The sequence below is a fragment of the Setaria italica genome, chromosome I (assembly GCF_000263155.2).
Source record: "Setaria italica strain Yugu1 chromosome I, Setaria_italica_v2.0, whole genome shotgun sequence".
Classification (NCBI taxonomy): Eukaryota; Viridiplantae; Streptophyta; class Magnoliopsida; order Poales; family Poaceae; genus Setaria; species Setaria italica.
This window is the reverse complement of record NC_028450.1, coordinates 40,873,541-40,891,525: the sequence shown is the minus strand read 5'-3', so window position 1 is coordinate 40,891,525 and position 17,985 is coordinate 40,873,541. Positions and strand designations below refer to the sequence as shown.

At 51.9% G+C, this 17,985-nt stretch overlaps 2 protein-coding genes across 3 annotated transcripts; one reads left to right on the top strand and one right to left on the bottom strand.

Annotated features, from left to right (window-relative positions):
* The first annotated feature begins 6,936 nt into the window (after positions 1-6,936).
* LOC101776528 lies at positions 6,937-11,096 on the top strand. Its single transcript, XM_004954228.2, has 3 exons — positions 6,937-7,270; positions 7,667-9,448; positions 9,531-11,096. The coding sequence occupies exons 2-3, from the start codon at positions 7,702-7,704 to the stop codon at positions 10,547-10,549; spliced, it is 2,766 nt and encodes a 921-aa protein (XP_004954285.1). The 5' UTR covers positions 6,937-7,270; positions 7,667-7,701; the 3' UTR covers positions 10,550-11,096.
* A 694-nt stretch (positions 11,097-11,790) lies between these two features.
* Positions 11,791-17,316, bottom strand: LOC101775857 (GATA transcription factor 8). 2 transcript variants are annotated; one of them, XM_004954226.4, is made up of 3 exons: positions 16,495-17,316; positions 14,408-14,776; positions 11,791-13,485 (listed from the first exon to the last, which is right to left on the bottom strand). In XM_004954226.4, exons 2-3 carry the CDS (start codon positions 14,753-14,755, stop codon positions 12,565-12,567), a joined length of 1,269 nt encoding a protein of 422 aa, XP_004954283.1. In that variant the 5' UTR covers positions 14,756-14,776; positions 16,495-17,316; the 3' UTR covers positions 11,791-12,564. The 2 variants fall into 2 exon arrangements, with proteins under 2 accessions (XP_004954283.1, XP_004954284.1); XM_004954227.4 differs by lacking the exon at positions 16,495-17,316 and adding an exon at positions 14,930-16,485.
* Positions 17,317-17,985: the final 669 nt, after the last annotated feature.

Genomic DNA, 17,985 nt, shown 5'->3' with positions numbered 1-17,985 from the left:
TATGCATGGTCTCGAACTCCTAAAAAAAGGAATTATTTGGCGAATAGGATGTGGCTCACAGGTCCGCATCTGGCGTGACCCATGGATTCCAAGAGAGTATTCGATGAATGTAACATCAAGGCAGGGGCGTTGCCGCCTAAGATGGGTATCTGAATTGTTGGATATATCAGGGCGTAATTGGGACTATGACAAGCTCCTAGGCATTTTTAATCCTGCGGATGCAGATGCAATTGCAAAGATCAAGCTGCCAGAGAGAGCTTCAGAAGATTTCATCGCTTTGCACATGGAAAAACCTGGGATCTTTACCGTGCGGAGTGCTTATAACTTGGCATTGAAATTGCGGGACATGCAGGTTAGCACAGCAACAAGTTTACTGCCAGATGGTGACCGAAAGTTATGGAATTGTGTCTGGGAAGGTAACATTCCAACGAAGGTTAATATCTTCACGTGGAAACTATGTTCCCAACCAAGAGAAATAAGCTCATCAGAAAATTAGAAGTGGAGGACATCTGCGACCTTTGTGGGCAGGAAGTAGAGACTAGCTTTCATGCCACGGTGGCTTGCCCTCAAGCACGAAGTCTCCGTTTAGCGATGCGTGATCATTGGTCCCTACCAGCTGAGGCATTATTCGTTTACACTGGCCCTGATTGGCTGTTGTTACTTCTGGAGAGATGTTCGAACGAACAAAGAGTTTTAACCAAGCTTGTTCTCTGGAGGGCTTGGTCAGTCACCAATCTGGCCCATCATGCATCACCAGCTCAGTGCATTATCTCTTGTGTTTACGGGAATCTCTGGAACAGGTAAGGAAACAGGCAAGCAAGATGTCTTGTTCACAGCATGGAGAGTGTTGTTTAGATGCGCAGATGCGACTGAGCTGAGGCGAAAGCTTGCGAAGACGGAATTCGACTAGCAACGCAATGGGTCCAAGGGCCTGTGATCATCGAGTCGGACTGCGCGAGAATGGTTAGGGCGTTGCGGAAGAAGGAAGATAAATCAGAACTGAGCTTCATAGTTGCTGCGGCAATAGAACAAACACAATTGCTTGAGGAATGGAGAGTAACACAGGTGAAAAGAGAGTGTAATTTAGTTGCAAATGAATTAGCCTTATTAGCTAGAAGGAATACGCATACGGCGGTATGGCTTGGCCAAGCGCCTGCGTGCATACTTGACCTCGTCAAAGACGACTGTAATCTATGTCCTCCTAGTTAACAAAGCTCTCTTTTTACTCGCAAAAAAAAAAAGAGCCTAGCTAAAGGGAACACACAGATTCATGCCATCTGTGTTTTCTTTGGGCCTGTTTAGATTTGTTTTTTTCCCCTGTTACATTCAGTTTGACAAAAATGTTCCACTTAGCAAATTATCATGCTTGCCCTGAGCTGTGTTTTTCATTCCTAATGTTTTCTGGCAAGCAGAGCAGCAATGAGGAGTCTGCGCGGGGCATGGAATAATATATAGAAAACATTTCAGAATGAATTTAGAAAATGATGTGAGAACTATTATAAGTCAATCCTAGTTATGGTCAATGAGATCTGAACCCGTGTGCAATTTATCATCACAGCATTTTGACATTATCTGTCAAATGCGTGTGCCGAGAGCGTTTGTCAAAACGAACCCCACGATCGATAAGTATTTCTCTGCACCCTCCGCTATCACTAAAGAAGTTGATTTCCTCTATGCTGCAATGAGTGCCGATTCTTGCTTATGGTGCATCATCAGCACTCCTGATCATACCACAATCCAGACGATGAAGAGAAAATGGCTGTCAAGAAGGTGATATTGAACCAATAATGCTAGCGAGCGTCAGTTGTCCACCCTCCAAGCAGCATGATGACACCGGTAGCGGTAGAAGCATGGACCTCCGCCCACCATCTGCGGCGTGCACCGGCGACGGCAGACGACGTCTCAGGCTCATCGACGACGAACGGGCCTCAGCTGAATGAAACGCGTGTGGCTCCAGTTACTGGGCCTCCGCTTGGCCCAGACAAGACAACGCTGCCCGTCAGTCCGTCGAGTCGAATCGTGGCCGCAGCCTCCGGATCCAACGATCCATAGAACCCAGGCCCGGACGGTAAATGAAATACCGTCCACCCCGACCCTCCCAGCGCGCGCTCCTGCTCGCCGCGCCGTCGCGATCAGAACCGCCGGCCGGTCCTCAAAGCGTCGCAGCACCTTCCCTTACTGCCATATCCGCGGCCGCCGTTTCCAGCGCGCCTCCCTTTATCGCATTGCGCTCCACGGCGGCTGCCACCATCCCGTCGTCTTCCTCCCTCGCGGCCACCGATACCATGTTTGTTTACACCAGGCGTATGCAGCTTCAGCAATGCACTCATGAATTCAAATAAAGATTGGCGTCCAGGGCAAAAGTCATGTCACAGCAAAGGTGTACAGTCTAGTCTGCTTCTAACAGTAGCAAATGCGACAAAGAAACTGCAAGTGAAAACTTGGTGCTCATTGTGAACAAATAATCGAACAATTTGCACGGCACACATGCTGGCATGCTGCAAACCAGCGACGCGGCCGTGAGCGGTAACCAAGACGAGAGAGCAGACAAGAAGAGGTACCGGCTGGGCTTGTGAAGGGGCGACGAGTGTAGCTGGCCGTGCAGCCACGCCGCGCGCTTGCTTGCTTGCTTGAGCTCACGCGCAATCACACCTGCCTGGCAAGTCTGATGCCGGATCACAGCTCCCACTCGAGTAGATATAATTTGAAGAAAAATGGATAGCTCGTGCAATCAGCCAACCAGTTTGGGGTTGATATTAATCGACCTTGTATTAGCATTTTTCAGAATGAATGAATCCTCACATGGCCATTCTTTGAGTGAATAAATCTCAAATAGAAGGGCTAATGGCCTAATAAAGGAACACACATATTGATGCCAATGCCATCACCGTTTTTTTTACATGGGCATGATTATACTTGTTATTTTTTTCTTTACATTCAGTCCCACCCCAAATGTTTGTTTTGTTCCCAAATACCCAACTATCCCATGCTTCCCAAATAAAGGGGGGAAGACAAAGAGGACAATCAGTCTGTTTGCTGTAATATCGTTTTTATCATGCTTCCTGTAAAGCTATATTCTCCAATCAAAACAGAGAAGCCTTAGTGGTAGTCACATTTGATTAGTTTTTAGCTTGCATGCAGTTTATCATCATAACAATTTGACAATATATGTGTGTGTGGATTTCCATGGAAAAGAAAAAGCAAAACAAGTGGCTACTAGCATCACATGTGATTGGCAGATTTGTCAAATGTCAATGAAAAACCTTGCATGCCAGTCATTCTGAGTTTTGGTAAGGAAGAGCAATTTTTTTTCATGTTTTATTTGTACCAAACCAACAGCGATGTCTAGCAGTGCCGTTGACTTGAACAATATAGATCTGAAACAGTACATACAAATATTTTCATGATTCAAGAAATACTTCTAGCCCCAAGTTCGTGTTGAAGCCCCATCTACCTGGAAGTGCTACTTAGAGTTATAGGCCTATGGTGTCATCTGCACAATTGTTTTCTTCCTGATTACACTGCAGCCAATCTGAGTTACTCAATCTTGGTGGGTGATCAGCTTGAAGACACTCGACGGCCTACTTCTTCACATTCACCGAGCAATGTACTACTAAATGAACAATAAGGAGTACTCTGACTAACAGCGGTACCACGGCAACGTGTGGCAATCAACCAACTCCGGCTACCATATCGCGTCCATTATCCGATCCAATTGTGCAACCAAAACCCATCTGGAATAAAACAACATGCAAGAATGCTAAAATTTAACTGCTGGAGTTTTTGTTTCCTCTGCTGAGATTGTGGTTTCCTCCAATGCTCCATTGGGGCTTCCATTGTAGAGAATGCCTTGCAGACCCAATGAACAAAGACACCAAATTAAAAATTCGTGTATGGAATGCTTTGAGTGGCGTCCAAAGTATGGGATCATATATACTATGGTTCTAACCATGCAAATGTTGTTGCAGAAGTCATACAAGAACTACCTTTTGTCATTCAACTGCCATGGGCATTCATGAATCCAAGAACTGCTAGAAAAAGAGTTTAGTTAAAGGATAAATCACAGGTCTAAGGCGCAGCCTGGACCCCTCCTACGAACTGCCGTTACGAAAGTCCTAGGATGGCCGGCTGCAGCCGATGGAGCGCAACCACCTTAGCCCTGTGCTAGTACCCCTGCCCTTTCCTTAGTTGTGTTTGGTTTGCGTAATGTAGCATCCAATATGTAAAACATCCGTGTACGTACGTCCGGGGAGGTCCGCGTTGTAAGAACTTATTCATTTCTCTTCTTAATGAAAAGATACGCAGCTTTCCTATGTATTCTCGGAAAAAAGCATCGCCGGCGCGCCTCCAATCGCCGCATTGTGCTCCACGGCGGGCGGCTGCCGCCGGCGTCTTCCTCCCTCGCGGCCGCCATGTTTGTTGCCCAGAACACAGAAGCATCACCTGGCGTACGTACGCGCATCCCGTTTCCCACCACGTCCTGAGCCTCACATTCTCCTCCCCCGCTGCTCGCATCTCAGGCCTCCATTTTTGTGTCCGCCGCCTGCAGCGCCTCGCCGCGGCGATGCCGACGTACTGCTTCCGTGGCCTCGGCGAGGTTGGAACGCTGTGGATTCCCCCACCGCTTCTTCCAGCGTAGCATGCATGCATCGGCGTAAGAACGCGTACTGATTCTGTTTGGCCGCGTCCAATTTTTAAGCCCCGTTTGACTTGCTGCACGGCATTACAGCACTAGCGTGGTAGTCACTGAATCTGTTGGCCGCGGTTTTCTCCTTTTGAGAATCCCACGGTGGCCGCAAGCCGACGCCTCCTGGTCGAGGTCAACGAGCTAAAGGAAATAGGCTTATGCTTGTACGTTACTAGGTCAGTGCATATACAGTAATACAGTCAGTCGCGGTGCTAGAATAATATGCTGTATTTCTGAGCTTGGCAAACGTGCCAAAAAGTTAAAGAGCACAGGTCAGTGATTTGTATCCCTCCTGTCAAGATCTGACCCCTGCATCCTGGAGGTGCCAAGCTTAATGCTTCGCCTTCCTAGTCGCAGTCGTGGTAATCAATCATGTTCCCAATTCCCATATGCAGAAATGATTCTGAACAAGACATGTTTGTGACTGCAAGATACATCAAACACAGAGTAACTGAACCTTTCGGATGCTGTTAAATTGTTTTCACTAGCGTACAACATATAATTTACAACAGGGAGCCCAAGGTCTTTCAAAAACAGATTGTGATCAATGATAGCTGGTTCAGCAACAGCTCGCCTGTAAATCCAATCAGACTGGAACTTAAACCCAAGTAGGACGAAAATTTGATTGAACTTCTTTTTCATGGCCTACATTCAGTTCAGACCAATTCCAAATCTTGCAATAAAGATTTAGTGCAATTTTTTTCGTCCAGGATAAAAAAACAATGGTAGAAAGTAGAAACAGAAAGATATTACTAGTGCAGCTGCTACTTGGTACTGCCTGTCAAATTATATACTGCCTGCTGCCCGGCCTCAAGATGAGCACAATATAATTTGACAAAGAATCTCCAGAGGAAAGAATTGATGTTCTTCGGCTGAGTACAGAAAACAAAGAAATATTGTTTTCTTTTTCCAATTCACACTAGCATCTTTGCCCTCAATCTGCAGCAAGCTCGATCGCAATGTTCGCGTACATTCCAGTCTAGTTTGGAGCACCGGCATCGCTGATCTCTAGATGTCTTAAGATCCGTGATCGCCGGTGGTGGATGTGCTGCAATATCATGCACCTGTCGCTTGGAGTAGCTGCATGCATCCGACCCCTTTTTCCTCCCTTTCCTTCACCCTCTCGCCTCACAACGTCTCTTGTGCGGTCATTTGCTCTCTGCGCTTTTTAAGCATTTTCAGACTCACACTCGTATCTGGCACCTTGTGCCTTGGTTGACCTAGGATTGAAGCTACGTGTTTGACATTGTGCGCATCTTTCTCTTCTTGGGAACCGAGCACGGTTAGGCAGCTGTTAGAACTGTGAGAATTAGGACTCAATCCATGGAAATTTCTCAAATGACACATTCGTCCCAACCAGTCTGCATCAATAGATGTTGATCCTATGTTGATCCAAGAACTGAGACAATACTGCCACGGCCGAGGGAAATTTGCACAGCCTTGCTTAACTGATCGAACTACAGAAGCATAGCTAATGCTACCTGAGGTCCTGAACTTAGTGTCTGAAATGATGCCATTTACCACTAAAATTCCTCAAGCACCAGTTCTGTCTCACCCAGTCTGCAACTCTGCATCAATAGATGTTGATCCTGGGCGAGGTAGCCAAGAACTGAGATAATACTGCCTAGGGAGATTTGTGATTTCAGTTGCTATCCCTACTCCCGTAGCTTTTCAGGCCTAGGAGGACATGAAATGAAACCCATTGGCACATGTTGAGGAGTTGTTTGTTTCCTCCTTCCCGTCATTAAACTCTAGCTTCATGGAAACGCTATCAGCTTCCCTTGCCAACAGAATAGGGAGATGACAGAACCAGCAAGTTAATGAGCCCGGAGCGCATTGCACGATGGAACAGAGCTCGTCAGAATTTACGGGCGCAGAGGTGGATTCAAGCTACCTTCTTTTTATCCTTCTCTTTCTTTCTTTCTTTCTTTCTTTCTTTTTCTTTTTGCAAGCCCATGATCTCGTGCATGACGAGGAGTCGAGGAGATGTGAAGGTAACGCGAAGCAATCATGCAAGCGAGCCGTGCTGAGGCGAGGGCTGCTCCATTTGTGCAGAGCAAACCCTCGCTTTGATCGACCTCGCTTCTCTCGCACTCACGGTCGTCGATCGTGCCTGTTCCTCCTCCTCCAAGCTTCAGTCTTTTGCCGAGGCAGCAAGTGATTTGCTCGTCGAATGATTTTCTTTTTCTTTTAGCAGCGCCAATGTGATGTGCCACGTTGCCAGGCACCCCTTACTCTTCTCCCAACGAAGTTGCATTGCGATCGCCTCACTTATAAAAGGCAGGTCTCCTGCCTCGCTGCAACCTAGGGTCCCTGCATGATCGATAGAGTAGCCAAGCTTCCTCTCTGGAGTCTGAACTCCCCTGTATCTCCCTTTCGTTACCGGCCTGCAATTCATTGCATGCTCTTCTTGGTCTTGGAATCCTCGATTCACTGCCTCAACTCTGTATCATAGCTGCAGCTTTGACTCTACCTAGGTTCTGCTCCTGAAAAATTGCTGCGGCTTTCCATACGAGATTACCCGCTGCTTCTCTTTCTGAAAACTGAGAAAGTGTTTCTTGCTGGCTTTTCAATTCAGCCAAGGTAACAATTCCCTCCTTTCAATCAAACCATGTTTTGTTTCATACAAGTACCATGCGGCAGTTTGCAAATAGCTGCATCAACAATCAAACAAAGTCATGCATGACCATCAAAAAAGAAGAAAGGAAATCGTATGCGTTGCTTGTCCTTGGCTGTTCGCTTTGCTGAATCCGTACTGCATCATTTGGATGCTCACTAATCAAGCAATTCGTCCATCATTCATAGCCCATAAAAATCTTTCTTTAGCACACTGAAAATTTTAGCACAGTTACATGGTGTCGCAAGATAACTAACTAGTTGGGTTTGCTATTGCCTTCTCTCTGCAACTCTTCTGCAGTCTGTGCGGTGCAGACTGAAAGGCGACCTCTGAAACTCTTCCCTCTCTGTTTTTCAAATCAGGCCTCGCGGTGGCGGCGAGGAGCTGAGTTCCCGCCATGGGAGTCACCCGCGCGCACATCGTCAGGAACGACTCCCTGGACGGCATGCTCGGCGACTACGTCGGCGGCGGTAAGGGCGGCAACAAGCCCTCCCGCGGCGGCGGGGCGAGGAACTCGACCCGCCTGGTAGCGACGCTGACGTGCCTCCAGCTGGCGTTCGCCATATACGCCACCTTCCTCCTCTACTACATGAGCCCCGCCGTGGACATGCGCGTGAAGCCTGACCTGGCGTGGGCGACCCGCCTCGCGCAGCACTGGAAGCAGCTCATCGCCACGCAGCCCGGCGACGCGCCGCCGCTGTCCCCGCAGGAGGTGTGCGAGCACGAGAGCATCGACTTCGAGCAGAAGAAGTCGACGGACGAGGTCATGATCCGCCTCAAGCGCGAGCTCTACGACGAGGTCCTCGCGTTCCAGCGCTTGAGCTTCGGCGCCGAGACGCTCCCCGAGCTGCTCCGGATGCGGTCACGGTGGAGCGCGTCGGGCCCAAACGTGCCGCGCGTCACCGTCATCCTCAACCACTTCAAGCGCCGGACGCTGTGCGCGCAGCTGGACCAGCTGCGGCGGCAGACGCTGCCGTTCCACCGCGCCTGGGTGCTCTCCTTCGGGAGCCCCAACGAGGCGTCGCTCCGCCGCATCGTGGAGAGCTACAACGACTCGCGCGTCAGCTTCGTCGCCTCCGGCTACGACTTCAAGTACTACGGCCGGTTCCAGATGGCGCTGCAGTCCGAGTCGGACTTCGTCTACGTCCTTGACGACGACATGATCCCGGGCGCCCGCATGCTGGAGATCCTCTGCCACGTCGGCGGCACGGAGAAGTACGGCAACGCCGTGCTCGGCAGCATCGGCCGCATCCTGCCGTTCCGGCAGAAGGACTTCACGTTCCCGAGCTACCGCAAGTTCCGATCAAAGGAGGCCGGGCTGTACCTCCCGGACCCGGCCTACGACATCACCGTCGACCGCATCGTGCAGGTGGACTTCCTGTCGAGCTCGTGGTTCCTCCCGGGCGAGCTCGTGAAGACACTCTTCATCGAGACGCCCTTCACCTTCATGACCGGCGAGGACCTGCACCTGAGCTACCAGCTGCAGAAGTACATGGGCGCGGGGTCCTTCGTGCTCCCCGTGGACCCGAACGACAAGGAGACGTGGGGGGACAGCGAGCACCGCCTCGCCTACGTCTCCGAGACGACCGTCATCTTCAAGGACATCGTGCAGGTGCGCGACGAGCAGTGGTGGCGCGCGCTCACCTCCGGCTACGTCACGCAGTGGGCGGCCATGCACCCGCAGAAGGTGGACGCGCTCTTCTACGCGCACTCCCTCGGCGAGGTCAGGGCGCTGGCGCCGCTGCTCGAGCGGTTCCGCACCACGCCCGGGCGCAAGGCCTACCTCGTCGTCTCCGGCGGCGGGCACTGCCCCTGTGAGGAGGCCGCGACGGTGCTCAAGTGGCCCAAGGTGGTGTGCAAGGACCGGCGGTTCAAGATATTCGACCTGGGGCTCGGCGCCCTGTCCGGCCCGTCGCGCTCCGAGGTGCCCGTCCTGCAGGCCGTCTACGCCAGCATGCGCGGCATCGTCCAGATGCACAACCCCAGCGTCGTCGTCGCCCTCGCCGACGTCGACGCCAAAGTCAAGGACGCGCTCCGCATGGCCGCCGACGCCGCCGTCAACCGCACCGCGCTCGTCCTCCTCCCGAGGACCGCCGTCTCCAAGGTGCTCTGGATGGCCACACTTAAGCCTGCGGCACTTCCAAGTAAGCATCTTCGCATGTCGTCCCTCCATGGATTGCAATTTAGGAAGCCGTGTTTGATGATTAATCTTGGGTTGCGATTTAGACTGGAACCGGATGCGGATCTCGGTGAACATCATCACGCAGAACCGTGCGAAGTCGCTGCTGCGGCTGCTGACGTCGCTGCGGAGCGCGTACTACGTGGGCGACGAGGTGCCCATCAGCTTCAACATGGACAGCCGGGTGGACGCGTCGACGCTCAAGGTGGTGAACTCCTTCGACTGGCCGCACGGGCCCAAGACGCTGCGGCGTCGGATCATCCAGGGCGGCCTGATCCGCGCCGTGAGCGAGAGCTGGTACCCGGCCTCCGACGACGACTACGGCCTCCTCCTGGAGGACGACATCGAGGTGTCCCCCTACTACTACCTGTGGGTCAAGTACGCGCTGCTGGCCTACCGCTACGACCCCGCCGTGGCCTTGCCGGAGCTCTCCTCCATCTCTCTCTACACGCCGCGGCTGGTGGAGGTGGTGAAGGAGCGGCCCAAGTGGAACGCCACCGAGTTCTTCAGGAAGGTGCACCCAAACACGCCCTACCTGCACCAGCTCCCCTGCAGCTGGGGCGCCGTCTTCTTCCCCAAGCACTGGCGCGAGTTCTACGCCTACATGGCGGCGCGCTTCACGGAGGACGCCAAGAAGAACCCCGTGCAGATCCCGAGGTCGCGCACCAACGGCTGGCAGGCGTCGTGGAAGAAGTTCCTCATCGACATGATGTACCTGCGCGGGTACGTGAGCCTGTACCCCAACTTCCCCAACCAGACGAGCTTCTCCACCAACCACATGGAGCCCGGCGCGCACATCAGCGCCAAGGACAACATGCTCAAGCACGACAAGACGGACTTCGAGGTGCCGCTCGTCGCCGACGACTTCTCGCCGCTGCTGCCGCAGGGGAAGATGCCACCGGCGTCCAAGCTGCCCGTCGTCAACCTCTTCAACCAGGCCGTGTCGCTCAAGGGGCTCAAGTCCGCAGGCGCCAAGCTCGGGCAAGACGTCCTCACCTGCGCCACCAAGGAGCTCGTCGCCGTCGATAACATCACCGGCTTGCCCACAAACTGCACCGCCTTCTGAGATTGATCCACCCACCCATTTCACACACGTACGTCTAGCTTGATCACTTCAACACACAGGCAGCGTCGCATCGAATCGCATGACGCGGATGCTAATTCCCCGCACGACGATCTACTTACTATTCGGTCTGCACATGATCAATTCTTTGTTTCATCAGCTCTACTTGTACTTAGTTGTGATTTTTGTAACTTCAATTTCTTCTGTACTAGTAGTTCCATTTCAGCACTGTCTGAAACAAAACTAAAAGGGTCTGAGATCTAGAGCCCGTTTTTGCGCCTGATGGGATGGGACTTTGGAGGAGGCCAAAAGTGGCTTCTCTTTGCGGTGAAGTGAATCACCTTTATTTGCAGAATCAATCAATGAATGAAGAGAGTACAATAAGGCATGTTGTAGCTGTACAGTACAGCTTTGATCCATCTCTTTTGGTTGTATGACTGACTGGAGAATCTTGCTATAATAGACTTATTTTTCGAGGATCTTGCTGTAGTGGACTGATAGAGCTAATGTAATGTGGTCCAACCTCCTAATCACTGACACTGATCATCCATGTCAAGTTCTTATGCCTGTCTGCCAAACACAGCCCTCTGAAACAGCAATGCCATGCTTCCTTTTATATTCAGACACATTCTTATTTGTTTCCAAAGAAAATAAGCAGAGATTTGGTTCGGATTGCCGTGCGTTTCCACATCCTTTCCTTTTGATGAACTTGAGAGGTTCAGACGCCATTACGCAACCACTTTTTTTTTGGAGTCATCGTCAAGTCTCATTCCCACCCATTATTGCTTGAAAGGTAGGCTGCCTAAGAGCAAGCAGGCCGCAGCCCGCCATCATCCCACTCTTCATATGAGACTGCCTGCATCGGAAGGTTAAATAGTCTCTTTCCCGTCCCATTTTCTCCAGCTCATCTACAAGATGTTTTTAGTTGCCCAGGTTATCTCTTTGACTGCGTATGGATTGTTTAAGCATTTTTTGCATTTTTTTTAAATTTATTCCAATAAAAAGATACAATATAGACATCCAGATTCCAGGGAATTCCTCCCGGCTTTGCACTGCAACGTTCATCAGTTTGTTAGGTGTTTTACAGGAGCACCCAAAGTCCTTTCGCTACTAGTCAGTAGTAATACATTGCTTGACTCCCTGTATCAGAGTAACCACCAACACCACATCCAGGTGAAGAACTTGAGGATTGATCCTCAAATTGGATGATCACAACTTCAACAGATTGAGGTAACAAGGCAGGAGGAAACAAAAGAGATTCTCATATAATTATTGACTAAAATGTAGCACTACTAGTATAGAAGAAACCAAACAACACTTATCAATCCCTAAACATAGATGAACTGCAAAAAGAATTTTCAGAGTTCAGTACACCAAGCTCCAAATACAGACTATGATGGATGATGGCTGTCCCCCTCTCTTCAAGTTTCAAATCCTGATGGGTGATAGCTACTACCTGACCTGACAGAATCTTCCTTCTAATTAGCAAACCAACAAACTCCGCTTTCACTTGCTGAAACACTTTTCTTCTAATTGACTGACTGACTAGCTGCAAAGTTTTCTTCTCTAAATCTGTCTCCCTCTGCTGCTGGTTTAGCTCTCCTTCTCACCTACCTAACTTGCAAGCAACTGCAATTGCAATGCAACAACCACTCTGATTCATCTATTTCTCCTGCCCTCCTCCCTCACCCTCCTCTCTCTTTCTCTCTCTATACAAACAAAAAAACATTCAGGGGAACCAATTAACCAATAGACAAAAAGGAAAGATAAAATAACACTAACCCCCGATGAAAAAAGCCCTAATGAACTAACGCCAGGATGCCCGGCGATGGATTGGATGGATGGATGCTGACAGAAACCAATGCAGGTGATGATGGATGGATCCATGGCGGTGGTGATGATGACCACGATGAAGACGACGACGACTGACGACTGATGAAGCAACCATGCATGCATACATACTAACATGTATACATATATAGCTAAGGGGGACGAGACCGACCGACCGACGACGCCTATTAATCCCGGCGGCGGATGAACTGCAGGAGGTCGCACGACGGATCGCCGGTCCGGACAGCCTTCTGGCGCATCTCCACCACCTTCTTGTGGGAGTTGGAGTGGATGGACGGCACGAAGGTGGGGCTCGCCGCGGGGCGGTACTCCGGGAAGAGGCGCCCGGACTTGTAGCGGACGCCGCAGGCGTTGCAGAGCGTCTTGGGGCCCAGGGGACCCGCGCGCCACTGCGGCGTCTTCTCGATCTGGCAATGCGTGCACCTCCTCACAGCGCCGCCCTGAGGCTGCGAGCGCTCGCCGCCTTCCTCATAGTCGGCGTCGCCGTCGTTGTCACCTTCCGCGTCAGAGGCGGCCGGCGCGGGGGGCGCCGGCTTCTTGGCCTTCTTCTTCTTCTTCATGGGTGGCGCCTGGTGCGGGTTGGACTCGGCAATGCTCTCGGGGTCCGAGTGCGACGAGGTGGACGAGTACATGGGCGTCGGCACGAGGATGGTGGGCGCCTCCGCGGCGCGGGCGGCGCCAGTGAACGCGGACGGGCGGGAGCGCTTGCTCCGCGCGCGCGCCGGTATGACGAGCACCGGCGGCTCCGGGCGCGGCGACACGGGCGCCGACCACGCGTGCCCGCCGCTCCCGGAGAAGGACTCCGACGAGGACGACGCCGAGGATGAGGAGGAGGACGCGGAGCCGACGTTGTTGTTGGCGTTGAAGCTGTTGTGCTCGAGCACCGAGATGGGGCTGGAGCTGCGGAAGATCGCGTCCTCCATCTTTTCCGGCGGCAGCAGCGCGACGCCGGCGTTGTTGGCCGCCAGCGCGGAGCTCTTGATGGGGGCCGGGCAGTTGATCCCCGGGAACGCCGGCTCGTGCGGGATGGAGGCGTCGTCGAAGAGCAGCCACTCCAGCTGCGCCATGTCCATGTCCAGCTCCTCGCACTGCAACCAAAAGGAATCATTGCCACGTCAGAACAGAACCAGAATCTGAATCTTGCGCCACTCCCATCAGCGCCGACACCGACACTGCCGACTCTGCAGCAACTTCGCATTCAGCTTTACTGCAGCTATCGCCATGACATCATCATCTTTCCCCCACCCCCATTTTAATTTTATTCTATTACTGTTCATCACGTAGGAGTAAATCGGATTTGCACTGCAGCAATCATGAGGAGGGATGTGATTGAAACGAACGGGCCGGGCTGGCGGGCCCCAGGTTTATTTTCGGTTGCGTAAAGTAGAGGAAAAAAAGCCAGGACTACTAGTAGAAGACTAGTACTAGTACTAGGAGGACAGCAGGCGGAGTGGTTTAGTTGTTGGGCTGGCGAGCTACCAAGAAAAGCGACGGGCCCGCCGACGTAATACGGGCCCGCCCGGCCGTAATATCCAATCCAACCATCAAACCAAACACAGCGAGGGTTGTGGTAACTTGGCTCACGATCCCACCGACACCGGCCGCTCCTCCACCCGCGCCCCCAACCACCCCCCAACCATCCACCGCGCACGGACAAGAAAATCATCGCGCACCGCACCGCGCCCGGGCGGGGCTGCAGCCGACGCGCGTGGCGTGTGTTGCCTAGCGCCCGCGGTGTGGGGGCGGCGCGGCTTCATTGCCGCCCAGCTGTTTTGATTTTTGAACTTCCCTTTCACGAGAAATCTAAGGCAAAAATATTTTTTTGGAAGCAAGGAAAGAAAAATAAAGGAATGCGTTGCACGACCGACAAGGGCAATGCGCGCGGTGGTCACAAGCGCCGGCGGCGGGGCCGAGGACTCATCGGAGACACACACACACACACAGTGGCCGTACAAACGAAAGCAGACGCCGCCGCAGGCAGAGACAGGGAGGGAGAGAGTAGGGACTCACCGAGCCAATGTGGCCGCCAACGTCCTTGGCGTCGAACACCGGCGCCCCAGCGGCGGCGAAGAAGGCGGTGGCGTCGTCCTGCGCCGCGGGCGGGGGCAGCGCCATCAGAGGCTCCATCGCGGGGGGCGCGGGCGCGGACTGCGCATTGTTGCCACGGGCGCCGACGTCGATGATGCGCGCGGAGAGCGGGCTCCCCGGCGCCGGCGCGTCGAGGAGGAGCACGTCGGCGGCGGACTCCTCCTTGGGGAAGTCGAGCAGGTCGTCGATGTGGTCGAAGAGGTCGCCGCAGGTCGCCTCCAGGAGGCTCTGCTCCCTCATCATCTCCTCCACGAATCCGCCGCTCGCCATCTGTCTCCGATCAAACGGACCCTGCGTTCCAATTCCAAACGCGTATAAATAGGGAGGCCCCGGGCGGGTGGATGAATATCCTCGTGCCAAAGGAAAATCAAACTGGATATGCATGCATTAATCAGCAGCTATTGTTAAAAATGGAAGCGAATTAAGACAACACGGATTATTCACCTAATATTTATTGATTCCAAAGATACGGCTGCATATATGGGGCTATGGATGAATTTGTATCTTTGGCAGCAGAGACGTTGCACAGCACAAAACCCCTCCCTTTTCAAAAACAAAAAAAAAAGATGCGTCGCACCTTGCTAATCCACCCCTCCTTTAGCACTAATCAAAATGTGATCTTGTTTGTCTTTGTGGTATGGATGAGCTGTAAGCAAACAAACGAGGAGAGAGAAAGACGGAAGAGATTTTTTTTTCAAAGTGACGGCATGGCGGGCTCCATGGCCCCATATGTATGCGGTGCATGATGGTGCGGGCCGGGGACGCGGGGCCCACGCACCATGTGAGCAGCGCATGTGACGGCCCGCGGGGCGGGTCGATTTTCTCGCGCTTTCTTTATTCTGAAGCAAGAGCATAGGCGACCAGATGGAGTAGAGAGTACATGCAGGCAACGAATAATATTTTAATGAAAAAATATTAAATATTGTTGTAGTGAGAAAAAAAGGAGGTAGAAAAATCAGAGCGTTTGATTGATTCACCACCAAGGTGGAGGTGGTGGTGCTAGTGTACCGGCGTAAAAGTCAAAGCGGCCAGCACAAGGAATTTGTCAAAAGAGATGCGGTGACGTGGAACCGCGCCATTGGCCCGGACGCGTCATTGCGCTGCCACCTGGCCGGCTGCTTCGAATCGAAGCGCCTTCCACCCTCTGCAAAGCAGCTAATTATTGCCAAGTCCTCGGGTGAAAACCCCGAGGAATTCTACTTCCTCGTAGCCCATTTCTTTAATTTTATTTTTCCCAGTTCACCATTTGCGTCGATCCGATCAAACTGTTGGAAATAATGCAAGGAATCTTCCTGTCTTTTTACTTCCTACGCATTTTATTGTTTTTTCACCCCCTCCAATCCAATAATACGTGGCAACTATTCAAATTTGGACATTTTCCACTGTCTGCCTGTCCCCTCTGCTTCCAGATAATCCAGACTGGAAGGGGAGGGAAGCGTATATCTGTAAAAGCATGGGGGGTACATGCAAAGGTACAGACAAGGACGCTGTGGAAAATGGGGGCTGGGAAATGGAATACCGTGTGACCCTGAGCATCCATCCCAGTCAATTCCAATTCCACCAGTTCAAACGTGTCTATCCCAGTTCTTGTAAAATCGGAAGCTTCGTCAGCTCCCTCCCTCAAGCAATTTTTGCAGTCTTCAAATTCAGAAACAGTCCAAACTGGAGGCTTTTTTTTCAGTGTGTTTCCCTTGTCTTTTTCTTTCCCAGGAATTGGAGATGGCTGAATGAATTGTGCAACTACACAAATGCATGGGATGAACCTGAACCGGATATGGCAATGAAGCTGGCGACAAATGGCCGCCAGCCGGGTCGGCTAACAAAAAATGGCAACTCGAGGATGCAAAAAAAGAGAGAGAAGAAAGAAAAGAAAGAATTTGCAATTCTTGCTTCTGACGGCTGTGATCAATCCTTGCTATTTTTGGGTGCAAAGATGGCTAATTTGCAGAGGTAATGGGAACGGGAATGGGAACACAACACATGATATGCACCGTCGGCGATTGACTCACCTGTGTGAATTCCTGCTTGCTCTTTTTTCCTCGGAAACGATCGGACAAAGGAAAGCTCTCGCTCTTCTCCTCCCTGGGCTGGCTTGCTTGGTGCACACAAGAACAAAGCCCCCTTTTTTTTCTAGCTGCTGCTAGGTATCTCTGCCTGCTGCACTCTAGCCGACGAGTAGCTGTTGCTGATCACGAACGCCTGTAAATAAGGGACAGTTGTGGGTGGAATCAAGGAGCTGCGAGCTAACTCTCTCTTTCTCTGGTTGTACTCTACTCCTCCTGCGTGGCTTGGTGGACAGAGAGGGAGGGAAGGAGGAAGATGAAGAAGAAAGTTGCTGGGTGCCTTGTACAACTCCAATTATAAGGAGAACTGTACTCCTAACAAGAGAGAGGAGGCCCGGGGAATTATGGAGAGCTATATAGGTGGAGGTAAATGGAAAGGGGGGTGACTGAGAGGTGCGTGGGTCGGTGGAATTCAATTCCTGCCCCTGTACTTCTCCTCTCTCACTCCTCCTGTGCCCTGCCCTCGGCTTCTTCTTCCTCCTCCTCTTAAGAGAGAGAGAGAGAGGGAAGCTAGCAGAATGGACAGAGAGAGATAGAGAGAGAACAAGATTGGGAGCGAGTATATTATACAGGGCAGGGCAGGCCAGGCGACAGGGTGGGCTCAGAGAGGAAAAATAATGGAGGGCTGTGTGGCGATTAAATTATGGGTGCAAGAACGTGAGGGAAGGTAACTGAGCCCTCCAGCTACAGGGCTTTTTATCAAGATGAGGAAGAAAGAGGAATGAAAAAGAAAAGAGGGCTCGCTCCTGGGTTTTGAACGTTGGGGGCCAGGCAAGCAGGTCGAAGCGACGGGAGTGGCGATCCACTCCTCCCCATTTTACACTTGAGGAGAGAGGGAGAGAGCACACGCGCGCGGCAGGGAAGAGGACGGCGACGTGGAAGACGGGCTAGCTGCAGCTGTCCCAATGCAAACGGAAGCAGGGGACGAAACAGACACCGACGAGCTGGTGGTGCAACCAGCTAGCCGCACGGCGCGTCAATCACTCGGTCGCTAATGGATCCAATCCACCACCGAATTGGCGAATTACTCTACCGCGATGGATGGAGGGGTACGTGCAAATAATTAGTGACGGTAATTATATGTTAGCACCAGCAAACAAAGCAAGCAACCACGGGTTGTTGCACCACTAGTAAGCAAGCAGTGTGTGCTGCAGGGGACGGGGGTAGAGAGAGAGAGAAACTATCAAGTTAGGGAGAGAGAGGACACACGGTAGGTGAGCCTTTCTCCCTCACTGCTAGCTGTCGTCCCCCTCCTTTCCTGTCGTGACGTTGAAGTTTCCTCCCCTCTTCTCTCCCTCCCTCCACTCCCACTCTTTTTTTCCCCTCAGCCCACAAACACGCAAAAAAAATCAGGAAAAGAAAGAAAGAAAGAAAACACACAGCTCAGCTCAGATCGATTTCCCTGTACACATGGCACATGACTACATGAGGGGGACG

Bases quoted from the DNA above. Each gene is read 5' to 3' on its own strand.
- LOC101776528 (XM_004954228.2), top strand. From the start codon at position 7,702: ATGGGAGTCACCCGCGCGCACATCGTCAGGAACGACTCCCTGGACGGC. The intron at 9,449-9,530 runs GTAAGCATCTTC...GTTGCGATTTAG, and splicing joins TAAGCCTGCGGCACTTCCAA to ACTGGAACCGGATGCGGATC.
- LOC101775857 (XM_004954226.4), bottom strand. From the start codon at position 14,755: ATGGCGAGCGGCGGATTCGTGGAGGAGATGATGAGGGAGCAGAGCCTC. The intron at 13,486-14,407 runs GTGAGTCCCTAC...TTTTGGTTGCAG, and splicing joins TTGGCGGCCACATTGGCTCG to TGCGAGGAGCTGGACATGGA.